Below are 16459 nucleotides of genomic sequence, written 5' to 3'. Positions count from 1 at the left end.
GATATAATAAGTTATTTCTATAAGAATTGCTTAAACTTTTTTTACAAAATCAAAAAATTTATATCCTTTTATCTAATTGATCTAGGGAATGTGCCTTTAAAAGCTTAAAAAGTTGTAATAGGATTCTATGATCCTATTCTCACATGGGGGCGTGTATACCAACATTGGGTTACGTGCTTCAGAATTAAGCTAAGGTCTTCATTGTCTGAATTTTATTTGAGGAGTATACCTTCCCCTTTGTATGCTTTAAGGCAGGGGTCCTCAAACTATGGCCCGCGGGCCACATGCGGCCCACCGAGGACATTTATCCGGCCCAGCGGGTGTTTTTGCCGCCGCTGCCTGTCCTGCTTAGCAGCCGACTTAGCAGTGTGCATAGGAATTTGTTCATAGTTTTTTTGTTTTGTTTTTAAACTATAGTCCGGTCCTCCAACGGTCTGAGGGACAGTGAACTGGCCCCCTCTTTAAAAAGTTTGAGGACCCCTGCTTTAAGGGGTACTACCCCAAACTAGCTTCCCCACTCACCTCATGAATGCTACTTGTTACTGCTGCATGTCTACTACAGTCCTCAAGCTGCCTGCCCACTCGGGATTTTAATTCCAATTCAGTGTGGAAACCTAGTTCCTAATGCTCCAGACATGGCATCCCTGTGACCCCTTAACAGTGGTCAGCAAACTCATTATTCAACAGAGCCAAATATCAATAGTACAACGACTGAAATTTCTTTTGAGAGCCAAACTTTTTAAACTTAAACTTCTTCTAACGCCACTTCCTCAAAATAGACTCGCCCAGGCTGTGGTATTTTGTGGAAGAGCCACACGCAAGAGGCCAAAGAGCCGCATGTGGCTCGTGAGCCGCAGTCTGCCGACCATAGCCTTAGAACTTTGCAGCGATGCAGAATGAGTCCCCCAAGATGTGCCGCAGGGGTATGCAGATTATTATGAGCTAAAGGAGACCAAGATTCTCAGGGCCCTAGAGAAACTGCTCTTCCCCTTAACTACCTGGAAAAAATTAAATTAGGAGTTTGGCCCATTATGGGAGTTACCACCAGAAATAACTTTTTACCCACCTATATTGCAGGGCAAACTATTTATTACTGAATATGCTCTCTCCCTGCAGTTGCCTTCTGAAGCCCCAAGGTACCTTACCTCACCCCTAGCTTAGAAAGTCGTATAGACCTCAATTTCCTTTTCTATCTCTGGCTCTCATGTATGCAGCATTCCCATACATATGTATGTAATTAAATTGGCTTATTTTCTCCTGCTAATCTGCCTCATGTCTGTTTGATTATGAGACCAGCCAGAAGAACCTTGAGGGTAGAGGAAAGTTTTCCCTCCTCCTCAGCTTCCTTCACAGATCATTTTCCTGGTGCTAGTTTACCACAGAAAAACAATGAGGAGAGACATAAAGAGTGGATGTTTTCCTGTGTCTGCTTTTTTGGCTGACGATGATAGAAGCAAGATGTTATCCTATGGATGCCGGAAAGTAAAGAGAACTCTTCTAGGAAATCTGTCAGGGAACAGGAGGAAAGAGAAAGGATGTGGCAGGAAGGTGGGATTTCTATTTGCCTAAACACGATGGGAGAGTCTGGGGCGGCTGTGTGGACAGGAGCAGCAGCCAGTGCTGAAGGAGAGAGCAGGGTGAGGAATCACAATTAGCGCCTTTTCAAAAAATGACAACAAACACCCAACCCTGAAGTCAGACAGTCTGCACTTAATGTTCCTGTGGAAGGTTAGCTTTCCCAGCCATTTTGCTCATGGCCTAGCGTATTTACAGTGGCCCTTCCCTGACACCTCTGTGGTCTCCAAAGGGCCATCAGGAACGCTCAGCCTTTGTGGACATCACCGAAGTGGCCACTGGCTGGGGACCAGCAGCTGGTCCCCACAGGCTCTGGGTCATGCCTACCCGCCTGTGTGGCTGCCTCGCCAGAGACCAGCAGTCTGATGATGCAGTGAGGGCTTTTTAATCAGGTAATGAAGTGAAACTGGTCCTATCACAAATGAGATCGCGGCCAGGAGGCTTTGCACAAAGGACAGGCAGCCCCACAAGCCAGCAGACTGCAGCCACCACTACAACAATAGCTGCATTGTCTGCCCCGCTCACCAGGACTCAGATGAAACCACAATGAACTGGAATGCACAGAAACACTCCACTTTTTCACAGTATTTGAGTTTCTGCCTGCCTTTCCCCCCCCTTCTCCCCATATGCCTATTACAGAGTATGTTCATAATACACACTCAATAAACACTTGCTGGCTGACTCAATCCTATAGCATGAAAAGCATGTGCACCCAGGTGTGTGTGTGTGTGTGTGTGTGTGTGTGTGTGTGTGGGTGTGTGGGGGGCGGGGGACAGGTAACCAGGTAATTATACAGCTTGACCAACTGTGAATGCTTCACAAATTTAAAAGACCCCCTATTTCTTGTTTTGCTTGAGAAAATCTTGTAGTAGCCCCCAAACTTCCTTGTATCTGTGGTCTCCCCTTTCTCTGCTCCTTCTCCCCGAATACCAACCCATCTTTCAGGAGTCATCTCAAGTGCTATCACCCATGACAACCACCTTGCTCTGCCTTATTTTGCGGCTCCTCTGTGCTTCCACTGTGCACGGGATGCGGGTTTTTAGGGCACCTGTCACTTTTGAAGGCACTCATTTCTTTACCTGTTTGTCCTCCCATATTAGTTTCCTGAAGCTAAGAACTCTGCTTTACTTATATCTGTATTCCCACCTCTGGTCTTTGGCACAAGGTGAATAATCAATAAATGTTTCTTGAGTGGATAAGTAAATACTGGCCCTTGGTCAGCAGATTAAGGTTAGTATTACGTAATGGTTAGCATATAGAACTCAATGTTTACATAAACGCCTAGCATTTAAACAGCACACCGTTAGCATTTCCCTAAAGCTTTCAGCGCTGTTATTATTAACCTGCTAACATGAAAAGCATTGCACAGCCCATAAAGTGTTTCATTGTCACTCGGGTATTTGTATTTTATTGAATGTCAGCCCCATGCGTCAGCCCGGACTCGGCACTTAGCAGTGGAGCAGGTGTTCAGGCCTCCCTGCGGTCTCCAGGTATCAATTGTCCAGCCCAGACAGACCACGTGCTGTTTCTGGGAGATGCTGTGTACCTTTGCAGACTTGTGCTTCTCTTCACGCTGTTCCCCCTCCCAGCATGGCCTTCCCCTTACTTAAGAGTCTGGAGAAACCCGGTTTATCTTGGAAGATCCAGCTGAAACGTCCCTTCCTCTCCAAAACCTTCCCAGACTCCCTCTCATTAATCTCTCTGCCCTCTCTTGCCTTTGCGTGCGTGGCCTTACGGCACCTCCGGTTATACTCAGTTACATTTGTTTCCCGCCTTACAGAGGGAGTTCCTTGAGAGCAGAAGTGTCTGTATCATGGGGGCCCACTGTACCTGATGCAAGAGCTCAGTAGAGGTGTTGGATGACACAGGAAGGAGGGGCAAAGGAGGAGCGCTGGCTTAATCAGAAAGTTCCCTCACTCTCTCCCCGAGGGCACGTGCCATGGAGAGATGAGCTGTGGCGTTTCCCACAGCTGACAAAGGTCCCAGAGGCTGCCTCTTACCCCTGGACCGAGTGTGGTAGGAAATATTGGGTGTGAGCCTTCAGTTAACCAGTATTCACTCCTCCCCTGCATGGCAATGCTTTCATTAGCATACGATGAAACTCAGACCACAAAAATGTGGACTCTCTCTGTGCCTCCTATTGTTTGACCTTTCTCGGACAAAAAGATAGGAACTTTGCTTTCTTTCCTTCCTTTTTTCCCTCCTTCAATGTGGAGCATCAATGAGGATCAAGTGCTTGTTTCTTCTATGGTTTTGTGCAACTAGTTGAGTTCTACTAAAAAAAGGTTTCTCCTTGTATTTTGGGGTATTTTTCTCCCAGATTATTGAAGAATCATTCTTTCAGTGTTAGTTATAGATATGTTGATTTCTTCTCTTATCTCTGTCTCCTTGTCCTTTTTATGTGCATCTAGAACAGTGGTTCTCAACCTTTTTAATGCTGCGACCCTTTAATACAGTTCCTCATGTTGTGGTGACCCCCAACCATAAAATTATTTTCGTTGCTACTTCATAACTGTAATTTTGCTACTGTTAATGAATCGTAACGTAAATATCTGTGTTTTCCGATGGTCTTAGGCAACCCTGCTAGCGGTGCTCAACCTGTAGAGCCTAAGACCATCGGAAAACACAGAATACCTTCTCACATTTATCCTCCACATCACAGATTTCAGATAGCAATTCTTCTCTCGCGCTTTTAGCCTCCTCACACTCTTTCCGCGTCTCTATAGGTCTGTTTGTATGTTGGTTCTCAGGTAGCTCCAGCTTCACCTCTGTTTACTCTTATCATTCATTAGATGTTGTTGACTTAAGTCTCTTTTTTCAAAGTTGATTTAAAAAAAAACACAAAACTATAGAAAACAGAAATCAGATGCTTTACAAAACTTGTTTCTCGTAAAAAGAAATCTTAGAATGCATGCATTGCCTTTGTATTTAAAACATGCTTGCCAAAAACCAGATCTTCTGCATTCCCTGTACCCAGTCCCCACAAATCACTGGTGATATTTCTGACTTCAAGAAACCACAAGCCTGACAAGCAAAGGCTTAAAACATCGTGGCACCTGTTGTTTAATTAGAGAGAAGACCAAGTTGAGTTTGGTGTCTCCAAGAATCCTATCCATCCTTCTGTTCCCACCTCCTTGGAGGGTTGGCTTTTGTCCAGACTTGTCTTCGTAGGTGCAAGGTGGCTGCCACAGCATCACGCATAAGATTCACTCACAACCAGATTCAAAGGCAAGAGACAATGGAAGAAGGCTCAGGGCAAGACTTCTTTTCTTTTATCAGGAAAGGAAATTTCCAGAAGCACCTGGAAGATGATGAAGTTCCGGACACAGTGCTTCAAAATATGCTATCTTGGCATATTGGATATTTTTAGCTGAAGGAGTTTAAGAAGCAGGAGGGTCCCTCTGGCCTTCTCCTCACTCTTCCCCCTGAAGCTGTTCATAAAACCCTGTAAAAAGTGCCCTCCCTATACTAGGAGACAAGGAATGATCTTATCTCCAAAAAGAAGCCAAGAGGAATCTAAACAAACTGGTCTTGTTAAATTTCTCCCAGTTTACTACACTCACTCATACTCCCTCGCCTATCATATTTCTACACCAAACCTGGCATAAAAATACTCAGGTTTAACAATTTCTTTGGGTCTCCACTTCCTTATGAAGACTCCCATATTTCATAAAACTTGTATTAAAGAAATTTGGTTGCTTTTCTCCTGTTAACCCTTTGCACTCGCTTGCTTTTTTCGATTCCTTTATTCTACTGCTAACCGTGTCGAGTCACACTCAACATCCAAGTGCAAAGGGTTAATCTGTCTGTGTCAGTTTAATCTTCAGATCCAGCGTGGGACCCTAAAAGGATTGAGGAAAACGTTTTTTCTTCCCCTACAAGGTCACCCCAATGTCTCATTAACCAGAATCAATGGGATCGAGAGAAACCAAGATGGTGGCATAGGTAAACACCTAAACTGCTGCCTCGCACAATTTCAAAACTACAACTAAAAGACAAAACAGACATCATCCAGAACCACAGGAAGGCTGGCTGAGTGGAAATTCTACAACTAGAAGGAAAGAGAAAAGCACACTGAGACTCAGAGAAGCTGCAGAAGGCAGAGGTACGGAGACACGTGCGTGGATAGGGCTGGCAACTGAGTACGCAGCTGGCTTTCTCAATCAAGAGGGAGACAAAAGCTCCTGACTGCTCAGAACTCCAGTTCCGGGCGAGACTCTGGGGACCCAGACTGATTCGGGGAGAAAGTGGACTGTCTGGCAGTGGGCGAAACTCAAGGGCGGCTTTCTCTCAGAGGTGCTTGCAGTGATTACCACGGGACACTGAGACCCGGATTGGCCTCTTAGGGCAGGGCTGATGGGAGGCCATTGCTGTCTGCTCTGCCCTGAGACTCCGCCCCATCCAAGCTGAGCACAGAGGCTTTTGCAAGTCTTGTCTCATAAAGGTGTCTCCAGCACAGAAGTTCTCCCAGCATAGACACAGCTGATCCTCATAGCCAATTGGCCTGGAGGTCAATTCCTCCCAGTGATACCAACAACAATCAAGGCTTAACTACAACAAGATTGTACACACAGCCCACAAAGGGGTGCACCAAGAGTGTCCACCTCAGGTAATTGGGGAGGCTGAGCCACTGGGCCTTATAGGACACCTAGCACACAAAGCCACTCTATCAACTCAGGGAAGCAGCCAAAATGTGGAGACAAAGAAACAGATCACAAATGAAAGAAATGGAGGAAAGCAAATGACTGGATATAGAGTTCAAAACTATGGTTATAAGGTTTTTCAAGAATTTTATAGAAAAGGCTGATAAATTTAGCGAGACCCTCGAGGATATGAAAAAGGACCAACTAGAAATTAAGCATACACTGACTGAAATAAAAAATAATATACAGATATCCAACAGCAGACTAGAGGATTGGAAGAATCAAGTCAAAGATTTGAAATACAAAGAAGCAAAAAACACCCAACCGTAAAAGCAAAAATAAAAAAGAATCCAAAAAATATGAAAATAGTGTAAGGAGCCTCTGGGACAACCTCAAGCGTACCAACATCCGAATTATGGGGGTGCCAGAAGAAGAGAGAGAGAGCAAGATACTGAAAACCTATTTGAAGAAATAATGACTGAAAACTTCCCCCACCTGGTGAAAGAAATAGACTTACAAGTCCAGGAAGCGCACAGAACCCCAAACAAAAGGAATCCAAAGAGGACCATACCAAGACACATCATAATTAAAATGCCAAGAGCAAAAGACAAAGAGAGAATATTAAAAGCAGCAAGAGAAAAACAGTTAGTTACTTACAAGGGAGCACCCATATGACTGTCAGCTGATTTCTCAACAGAAACTATGTAGGCCAGATGGGAGTGGCAAGAAATATTCAAAATGATGAATAGCAAGAACCTACAACCAAGATTACTCTACCCAGCAAAGCTATCATTCAGAATTGAAGGTCTGATAAAGAGCTTCACAGATAAGAAAAAGCTAAAGGAGTTCATCACCACCAAACCAGTATTATATGAAATGCTGAAAGGTATTCTTTAAGAGGAGGAAGAAGAAAAAGGTAAAGATAAAAATTATGAACAACAAATACATATCTATCAACAAGTGAATCTAAAAATCAAGTGAAATAAAAAATCTGATGAACAGAATAAATTGGTGAATATAATAGAATCAGGGGCACAGAGAGGGAGTGGACTGACAATTCTTGGGGGGAAAGGGGTGTGGGGGGTGTGGGAAGAGACTGGACAAAAATTGTACACCTATGGATGAGGACAGTGAGGGGGAGGGTAAGGGCAGAGGGTGGGAACCGGGTGGAGGGGAGCTATGGGGGGCGGGGGGGGGGGGGGAGGAGGAACAACTGTAATAATCTGAACAATAAAGATTTATTAAAAAATAAAAAAAGAATCAGTGGGATCTGTGGTCAAACTTAGCTGCAAGAGAGGCCGAGAAGTGAGTATCTGAATCTTTTAGCTTCCAGGTAGGAAAGGTAGAAAATCAGAAGGGAGTTTCAACAGCTGTTAGGCTGACAGTGTCTGACCTCATTCTAGCTGCCCAGTTGCAGCTGCAAGCTTCTCTTAGACCTGGAGGAGCAATTGCTGTGCACAGTTACTAGGCAAATTTCTGACATTTAGAAGTTATTTTTCTGGTGTGACTCAGTTGGACTCAGGAAGTAATTTTTTTGGGGTCCCCTAACTGTGACTAAGGGACATTATTCCTGCATTATTTAAACAGCCTGTAGGTCCTTTGCTTGTCAAAAATAGCACATGAAAAACTACAACTTCTAGAATGCACATTCCATTGACTCAATGGCTCCTCTAGGCTTTGCCCTTTCTTACACTGATTTCACGTCCCAAAATGCAATGAACACTGTTTTTCCCATCTAGCCCAAAGTTGCTGGAATCTTAGAAATTGTAATCCCTGAAGAGATATAGAAAGAGAAAGAATAATGACAAGACAGGATGGGAAGAATTGCACTGTGGAACAAACTTCCCTCTAAAGAAGTGTCTCTAAGGGGCTATGAAACATCTCTTTCTCTAGTTGGTGAAAATTCTTTCAACGAGGGATGCACAACGAGAGTCTGAAAATCTAACATTTTACTGCCCCATTTTATTTTATTTATTTTTAAATATATTTTTATTGATTTCAGAGAGGAAGGGAGAGGGAGAGAGAGATAGAAACATCAATGATGAGGGAGAGTCATTGATTGGCTGCCTCCTACACGCCCCACACTGGGGATAGAGCCCACAACCTGGGCATGTGCGTTGACCAGGAATTGAACTGTAACCTCTTGGTTCACAGGTCAACACTCAACCACTGAGCCATGCCAGCCAGGCTACTGCCCTATTTTATATTACCCCCATGTTTGCATTTTATATAGGGTTAACTCAGAGCTCTGATAGATCCAAGAATACATATTTTACCTGGGAACTTGTAATCTTATAGAAGAAGACACGTTCGTTACATGTAAAATTAGGAAACTAGCTAAACTAGAACTCAATAAAGTTCTGAAAAGAGCCCTAACCGGTTTGACTCAATGGATAGAGCATCGGCCTGTGGACTGAAGGGTCCCAGGTTCGATTCCGGTCAAGGGCATGTACCTTGGTTATGGGCACATCCCCAGTAGAGGGTGTGCAGGAGGTAGCTGATTGATGTTTCTCTCTCATTGATGTTTCTAACTCTCTATCCCTCTCCCTTCCTCTCTGTAAAAAATCAATAAAATATGTTCAAAAAAAAAGTTCTGAAATGAGTGTACCTGGGTACCCAATTCACAGGTCAGATCACAGAACAGAGCAGGAGTTAAAGACATCAGTGCTGGATGGTTGGTCAAGTGAGAAAAACCTTGGATTGGATTTAGGATACTGAGGTTCAGATTTCTGTGCTACCTGGACCAAGTCACTTTGCTTCTCTCTAGGAGTCACCTGGGCATAATGGAGAAGGAACAGTCTGGAATCAGAGCACCTGATTAGTTTCCAGCTAGACTTTGATGTGTCTCTTAACTTTCCTGTTCCTCTGTGTCCTCATTCCTAAAATAAAGGTAATAATATTACCTACATTATAAAGTTGTTATGAGAATAAATGAGATAGAAGAGTAGCCGGTGCATGGCTGTTGCTCTCTCTGTCTCAGTTTCCTTATCTGTGAAATGGGGGTAATGTTATCTCATTGGATTATTATAAAGATAAGAAGTGAAAATATTAATGGAAGTTCTTGGCTCACAATCTTCAACAAAGATTTGTGTAGTCTCAACAATGGGGTAAAACCTATAACAGGGAAATAAAACTTTGAAATAGTCTCTCTTACTGATAGCAACTATTGTAAAATGATACTTGTATCCCCCATAACAATTATGCCTTTTTATAAATCCTTGAATTCCTTTGTTTTTGGCAGTACCTGCATAATTAGGCCTATAGCATGGGACATTGTCTTGTGATTTTGTCTTGGGGTTTCTACAGTTTTGTTTCCCAATGGAAATAAAACATTTTTTTTTCCAGCTTGGGAATGCTCTCTCACTGTTCAAATTGATTCTAATTGCAACTTTCATCCCTATTCTTATACAGCCTTGCACACCTGAGGCGGAGGTAGCATTTCAGGCAGGTTACTAAGTTAGCATTGCACATAGCTCCTGACTTCAACTTCCACAAAGTGTGGCAACAGGTGTGTGCAGGAGCACACCATTGTGGGTAAAATAATACAGACATAGTTTACACTCCCAGAGCCTAACAAAGCCAGGCAGACCTGAGTCACACGTGTTTCTAAGAAACAAATGTTTCCAAGGGCAACGAGATGTAGCCGTTTAAAGGTAAATTACATTTGATTTACTCAAGGAACAAAACACTCATAAACACTCCCTGATATTTTGGCAGAACAGTATAAAGTGAGTCATTGTTGAAAAAGAAGGAAACCTCCTAAAATTAGAATAACATGATAAGTTACCTTAGTCTTATTATTACTTCTACTTAAGTTGTATAAAATAAATTAGTGTATCATGAGACATAGCCAGTTAGCACATGCATAAATGAGTGTGCTGTGACATAAGAAGGAAAATGATACAATTGAGCCTAAATAAAGTAGAAAAAACACACCCATATGAATGTATGATTTACTGTAAAGATGATATAGTTGAGTCAAAGTTGGGAAGCATCAGAGGTGGGAGAGGGAATCAGGTTTTGTGCCGTTAGCTATTATTGGGTACTTTTTGAGGGAAGATAGGAGACGGGAAATAATTATTATGTGGTCTTTGGTCTGAGGGGTAAAAGGGTTTGGTACCCCAAAGTATGCCTTTTGGAATATTGATTGTTTTAGGCTGGTTATTTTTTTAGAAAAGACTCCGGGCGGGGGCGTTGGTTTAGGAATCCTTGACCTTCTAACTGCCTAGTAAGATTTAGAGAGAGGACCTGACTCAGGAAGAGAGCTACCATCATAGCCAACCACAGTCTAATATGAACCAGGTGTGATAGACAGAGAGGAACCTAGCAAGGCCCCTTTGGATCAGAGTCTTCTCTGTGTCCCACTGTTAAATGTGGCCCCGCAAACATTTATTTACCAAACATTTGCTTTTCATCTGCATATGAATTACCTTCCTGCCCTATGATGTCCCAAACCACAAGATCCCTCTCCCTCCTTAGCTGAAGATGGCACATAAGCCTCACCTGCCTCATCTGTCTTCGAGTCTCATGTTCTTTTGGGGCCCCTGTAGGTACATATGTTATAAGGGTGGTCGTTTTCTCCTGTTAACCTGTTTCCTGTTAATTTACTAGTCCAGCCAGAACTTAGAAAGGTAAGAGGAAAATTTATTGTTCTACCCCCACAGGTCGAATAATTCCTTGCAAACAAGCCCACTCCAACGCTTCCTCTTTCTCATCACCATGACTTGGTGTCCTTTTACATGGCTTTCATTCCCTTATTTTAGTCAACAACCCATCCTCTTGGGGAAGACTGTTTATGAGCAACAAAACTGAAACTGGGAGCCCAGACTCCGCTCAATTTAAGAATCTTATAGAACCAGTTCTTGCTCATAAAATCTGAGTAAATGGCTGCTTAGGCTCTGAGAAGCCCAAGTTAATTGCACTCTAATAGAGGTTTGGAGCTCTCAGAACTCTTTCAACCCTGAGGCTAAATAGTACTTGGGTTCCTCTTGTTGAGAAAATGCCACCTACAAAACCAGATCTAAGAGCTAACTCTTCTTGAACAAGAAATATAAGCCTGCACAGCTACAGCAATTAAAAATTGCAATTTAAAATCAGCTGATTTACCTTTGATATCTACCTGTAAATGGAAATTTCCTCAGGCAGCTCCAGGGTGGATTCATTGTACTTTGAATTCTGTTCTTACCGGCTTTTATAAGATCTCTAGACCACTAGGAAGTAATCCTTTGAGAATTCACACAAAAAATGCTCCCATGAGGGTCCTATCAGCGACCATCAGGCATGTTGGATCTGGGATCTCTAGGCCTCAGCTCCTGCTGGCAATCTTACTGATAGGAGCGTAATGTTTAAAATAATTAACAGCCGGCACAGGCCACGGACCTATCAGAGGAGACACTGACTGTAAAAGCAGCTCATGCACACTGGTGTCTGCCAGCTCATTTCAGTCAATCCAGGGCAGCGGCACTACTTGGCAGCTCATGTTTTCCAGGACCTGCCACCACAGGTTCCCACCAGTGTGTGTCTGCTGCTGCTGTGACAGCCAAGAGGTGGTCTGTGCCAAGTGGCAACCTCTCTGCCCTTCTTGGTGACATGATCTTAAAGGGGAACAAGAGCTCTTTAAGATCTGGGCGAGCCAGTGCACTCTCCCTCCTGAGATCACACCCGTGCCTTTTCCGACTCTTCCCCCTCCCCCCTCCTTCCCCCACATGCATCTTCTAAACACTAAGGAGGCTTGCAACCAGGGCAGCAATGGGCAGTGGCAGTTCGTCCCAGAAGCCATGGGCCAAGTGGACCCCATACCCCATGGGCTGGTGGACTGCAGCTGGGAACACAAGCTAAGCTAGCCTGGTGCTGGACCGGAGTGTGCGAACATGGACCCGAAACTGTGGGCAAGGGCTTTAATCCAGCTCTGCTAAGGACAGACACAGCTGGACTTCTTTCCTGGCTGGACGGAGGGAGCGGGGACCTCAAGAACTCAGGTATTTAATGCCATGCAAATAAATACCACTCATTCTAAAACAAAAACAAAAAAGAAAGAAAAAGAAAGATCTGGGTGAGCTGAAACAGCTCTCACCATGTTTGTTTAGGGCCTTCTCCCTTCCTAGATTTTGGAGAAGCCAGTTGCCCAGGCCTTGTAGTCATCAAAAGCCTCAAGCTTAGAGCTTTGATGTGATTTCCAAGTGAGGTTAAATGTACAGTGACAGAAAGATAAGTGACTGAAGTGGAAGGGGAGATGGTTATCTGTAAATCTGCTTGTATTTCCACACACAAGAGCCTGTACGTTCTCATAAATTCACATGTCCATAAATCCTGTCACGTCCTTGGGAATGTCTAGCCACACACAACAATTTGTTGTTATTGTGATCAGACATCTATTTGTTAAATATAGGTTTTTAAAACACAATATTTTTTTTGTAGATGCTCTTTATTGATTAAGAAACTTCCACTTTTTGCCTTTTCTTTTTCACTGGGAGATTTTAAAATTACATTTATTGCGGTGCCATTGGTTGGCATGTTCATATAGGTTTCAGGTGTGGGTTTCTATGTTACAAGATCTGTATTTTGCACCATGAAAAACATAATAATTTTTGCCATGGGTTTTGTCACTTCACATTTTAATTTATGGAAAGCCTGGAAAATTAGGAGTGGCCCCAACCTGGGTTCCCAAAGGGACTGGTCTATTGATAGTATTGCTTCTCTCACACTTAAAGCTTTGTTATGAGGTCAAGCTGGTTGGCCTGACTCTCTTCCCTGGGGATAAGTTTGTTCCCCAAAGTCTCCCCAGTCTCTCTTACATTTGGCTTTCCCTGGGGCTGCCCAAGGAAGCCTGAGAAAGCTGGGCCAGACTGAATTCAAGAGGCCAGTGAAGCTAAGTCTGGGAGCCCAATACTCAGTAGGGGCACAGTACATATGCCCCAACCAAAGAAACGGGGCCTGCCTAACCGGAGTAGTGATGGACCTGCGGTTTGCTCAGTGTGATCCCCAGCCAGGAGCCTGCCTGCTCAGGGCTACAAGAAAGGGGAGGGGCAGTGAGAGAGCCAGGACACAGGGCCTTCCCTTCCCCACCTCCCTCTTTCCACGAGGTGGGCCATGATTACGTATCTTATGTACTACTCAGCTTCCATTCGTAAAGAGTTCACAGTTTTAAAAATATTTGAAAATGCCTTAGAGTATTTGTCTGATTAGCGAAGTGAGCATTTATTAAATCTCAGCCTGCGGCATCTGGGATTTAGAAGGGTCTTAGCATGAAGTGCAGTCCTTTCTGCTGGATCAGGGAGTCCAGTCCTAGGGATCTAAGGCTCCGGTGTGTCAGCAGCTGGACCTGCCGTGCTGGGAACTGCACCCATGCAGTGAATATCGTTCTTGGGTTCGGACGTTTAGGGTAGATCCGAGAAGAAAAGGCAGTGCTGGGGTGGGTGTGGGGTGGGGAGGAGGCAGTAAAGAGGGGCTTGAGTCAGCTTAGCACCAGCCACTGCATGTACTTGGGCCAACCACACCTCTTCTGGCCTCAGGTCCTTCTTGGGTGTGATGCTGCAGAAGGCCACGTTTCTCACTTCACCTGTACCTGTTGTTGGCTCTAAGCACTAGGATTTCAGACTGAGCTCCACCCTGCCCTAGAAAGCCAATTATAACATGCCTACGGACATGGATAAATTGACTAAAAATGTACCCACTTTTGCCATAGATTTTTGAAAATGGATTTCAGTTCATTAGCTTCTAGTCATTGAAATAAAGCATTCTTTCCAGTTTAAGAGGGGTTGGTCAGGGAAGAACTGCCAGCGCTTTTCATTGTGTGGAATAGCATTAAGGGGTGCAGTCACAGAGCTTAGGACTTCTGTTTTATTTTTCTTTTCAGTATCTCATCCTGGACTGTATAACTCAGAGAAAAACTTACCACCTTCAAATGCAGGAATAGTATGATAATTAGTAAGCATATTTTAAATACTCTGAATGAAACTGTGGAAGTTTAAAAATATAAAGAAGTCGAAAGGAATATTTGCCAAATATTATTTCTTAAGCCTCAACATCTTCATCAAACAAACTAAAATATAATCCCAATAGCCAAGGTTAAGTAACTTGTCAAAACCACAGAGTGAGTCTGTACTACACATGCATTATATACGTATGTATGTTTGGGTACCAAGAGATGTTTACAACTTAGAAAGAAATTACGAAAGTAATAATAAGAGGTTTGGATTAATCAAAATATAAACCATACACAGCACAAATCAAAGCTGTATTAATTTAAACTTTTAGGGAAACACTTAGGCTTCCTCTTCTGTATAATAAAAGATAATTTATAGTATTCACTTATCATTTCTTTTCAAAAACATAAACAGTTGCACTTTAAATTACATTTTGTGCATGTATTCAACCTTTGCAAATATACACACATCTTACCTTATTTAACCTATTCAGAGTCCACTGTGCTTTCAGAGCCATATCAAACATAAATAGTCAATTTTCAATTGTTACAGTGGAGGTCTCTCCAGGCAAAAGTTTCTTTTCATCTTCTTTGTGTCATCATTATCACCTTTTTGTTGATGTCACAGCCTCAACTTGCCCTTCAGCTCAATCTTGCAGAAGTTCAGAGAGAACTTTTGTAACTCTTTCTCTTCACCCCCAAATACAAGTTTCCCTTGCCTGCCCTTAGACCCGGGAGCAGGAGAACACACTTAGAGAAAGCCTTGCTTCAGAGAGGACTGGGCCATTGAAAGATGACCTCAAATATTATTCATTTTTTACTAGAAGTGGGAAATCAAGAGAAGGCTGAGCAGGGAGCAGGACAAGGAAGAAGGACAGTTTCTCAGCCCCCCAGGAGGTGTCCCTCTGTGCCTCCGTGAGAGGGTCTCGGATTGAACTCCAAGAGCAGACAAACCCTCAATGCAAATGTAAGTATGTAGAGCCACTCCAAGGTGAATGCTTTTTGTATCATTTGGGGTTTTGGGTTATTCATGAAATCCCAATATATGGCCTGGGGATGTATTATATGGTTAGGGGGAGCAGAGCTGAGGAAAGCAATAGGAAGGGGAGAATTATTTGTGTTTGACTTCATTTCACATACATGTGTCTCTATCCTTTTGAGAACAAACTGAATGAATAGGAAGAGGCAGCTACAAGTAAGCAGTATGTGTGTGGGAACTGTACCTGTGGAAGGGAAGAGAGGTGTTCTCTTTGGTGTAGCCAAGATAACTGAAATGAATTAAAACTCCTGCAAATTTCACCTCCAGAAGAAAAAAATATGAATCCTCAGTTCAAAAGGCTGGGTTTAAAGAAATCAGGAGCAAGGCAGCAGCGGTTTTAGGCTCCGAAGAGAATAAAGCTCTAATTCAGTACAAACAGATGCTGGGAACTTAAAAAAACAAAGTTGTGTTCATTGATTATGTAACTAACCACTTCATGAAGCCTACTTAGATTTAAAAATGTCCACTTGTTACAGATGTCCATTTGTGACAACAACTGAAAAAAAACACACGTGTGTATGCCTGTGTGCGGGTGCATGTGTGTTTACACGTGACTATCTTGCCCCGAAAAAAAGATTTACACCTTACACTGTCAGCACAATCGGTGGGACCCGGCTCAGCAATCTGTGGAACTTCAATTGTCAGGTTATACCTCCTTGTCACTCCTTCCACCGGACCCTGCCCCCTTCTCTCCGTGCACCCAGCACACGCTCACGTGTATACACACACACACACACACACACACACACACACACACACACACACACACACACAGTGAGATGCGAGCTCAGCCCATCTGCCTCGCTTTACCTCTGGCCCAGGGAGGATGCCGGCCGCCGCGGGCTCTGTCGCAGCCATCTGTCTCGGCCGGGCTCTCCTTGGGGTTCAGCAGCCCGGGGCCCTCTGTGTTTTCAACAGGTACCATGGTAGAAGTCACAGCCCGGCCCTCCGCGCCGAACCACCGCGGCTGCCCCCCGTGACAGCAGTGGTCACTCTCCCCATGGTCGCCTGCTCAAGAAGGTGGAAAAAAAAAAAAAAACTTCGGGCCAAGCCAATGTGATTTGTGACCAACTTTGTTTCTATTTCCGAAGGCTTTGCCCTTTTCGGTGACACAGGCTGTTGCTATTCCAGGCAGCCTATCACAGGCAGGGGGCGGGCCAGGTCCTCCCGGCGCTGTTTTCGCCGGCCTTCCCAGGCAGGGCCGGCGCCCAGGGGTTAAAAGGCTGGGGAAGGAAGGGAGCTCAGACCCCCCGAGTCTGGCCATTCGCGGGGGGGCAG

At 44.0% G+C, this 16459-nt stretch overlaps 1 protein-coding gene across 1 annotated transcript in view; it reads right to left on the bottom strand.

Moving 5' to 3' along the window:
• The window catches only part of SLC2A12 (solute carrier family 2 member 12), a 49828-nt gene extending 33577 nt beyond the window's left edge, over positions 1-16251 (bottom strand). Inside the window, 1 exon segment of the mRNA XM_054721772.1 lies at positions 15992-16251. Within this exon segment, the coding sequence (XP_054577747.1) occupies positions 15992-16106 (115 nt within the window). The 5' untranslated portion in view covers positions 16107-16251.
• Between the last annotated feature and the right edge of the window lie 208 nt (positions 16252-16459).

The sequence above is a fragment of the Eptesicus fuscus genome, chromosome 10 (assembly GCF_027574615.1).
Source record: "Eptesicus fuscus isolate TK198812 chromosome 10, DD_ASM_mEF_20220401, whole genome shotgun sequence".
NCBI lineage: Eukaryota > Metazoa > Chordata > Mammalia > Chiroptera > Vespertilionidae > Eptesicus > Eptesicus fuscus.
Note: the sequence above shows the minus strand (reverse complement) of the source record. Positions and strands in the feature narration are given on the sequence as shown.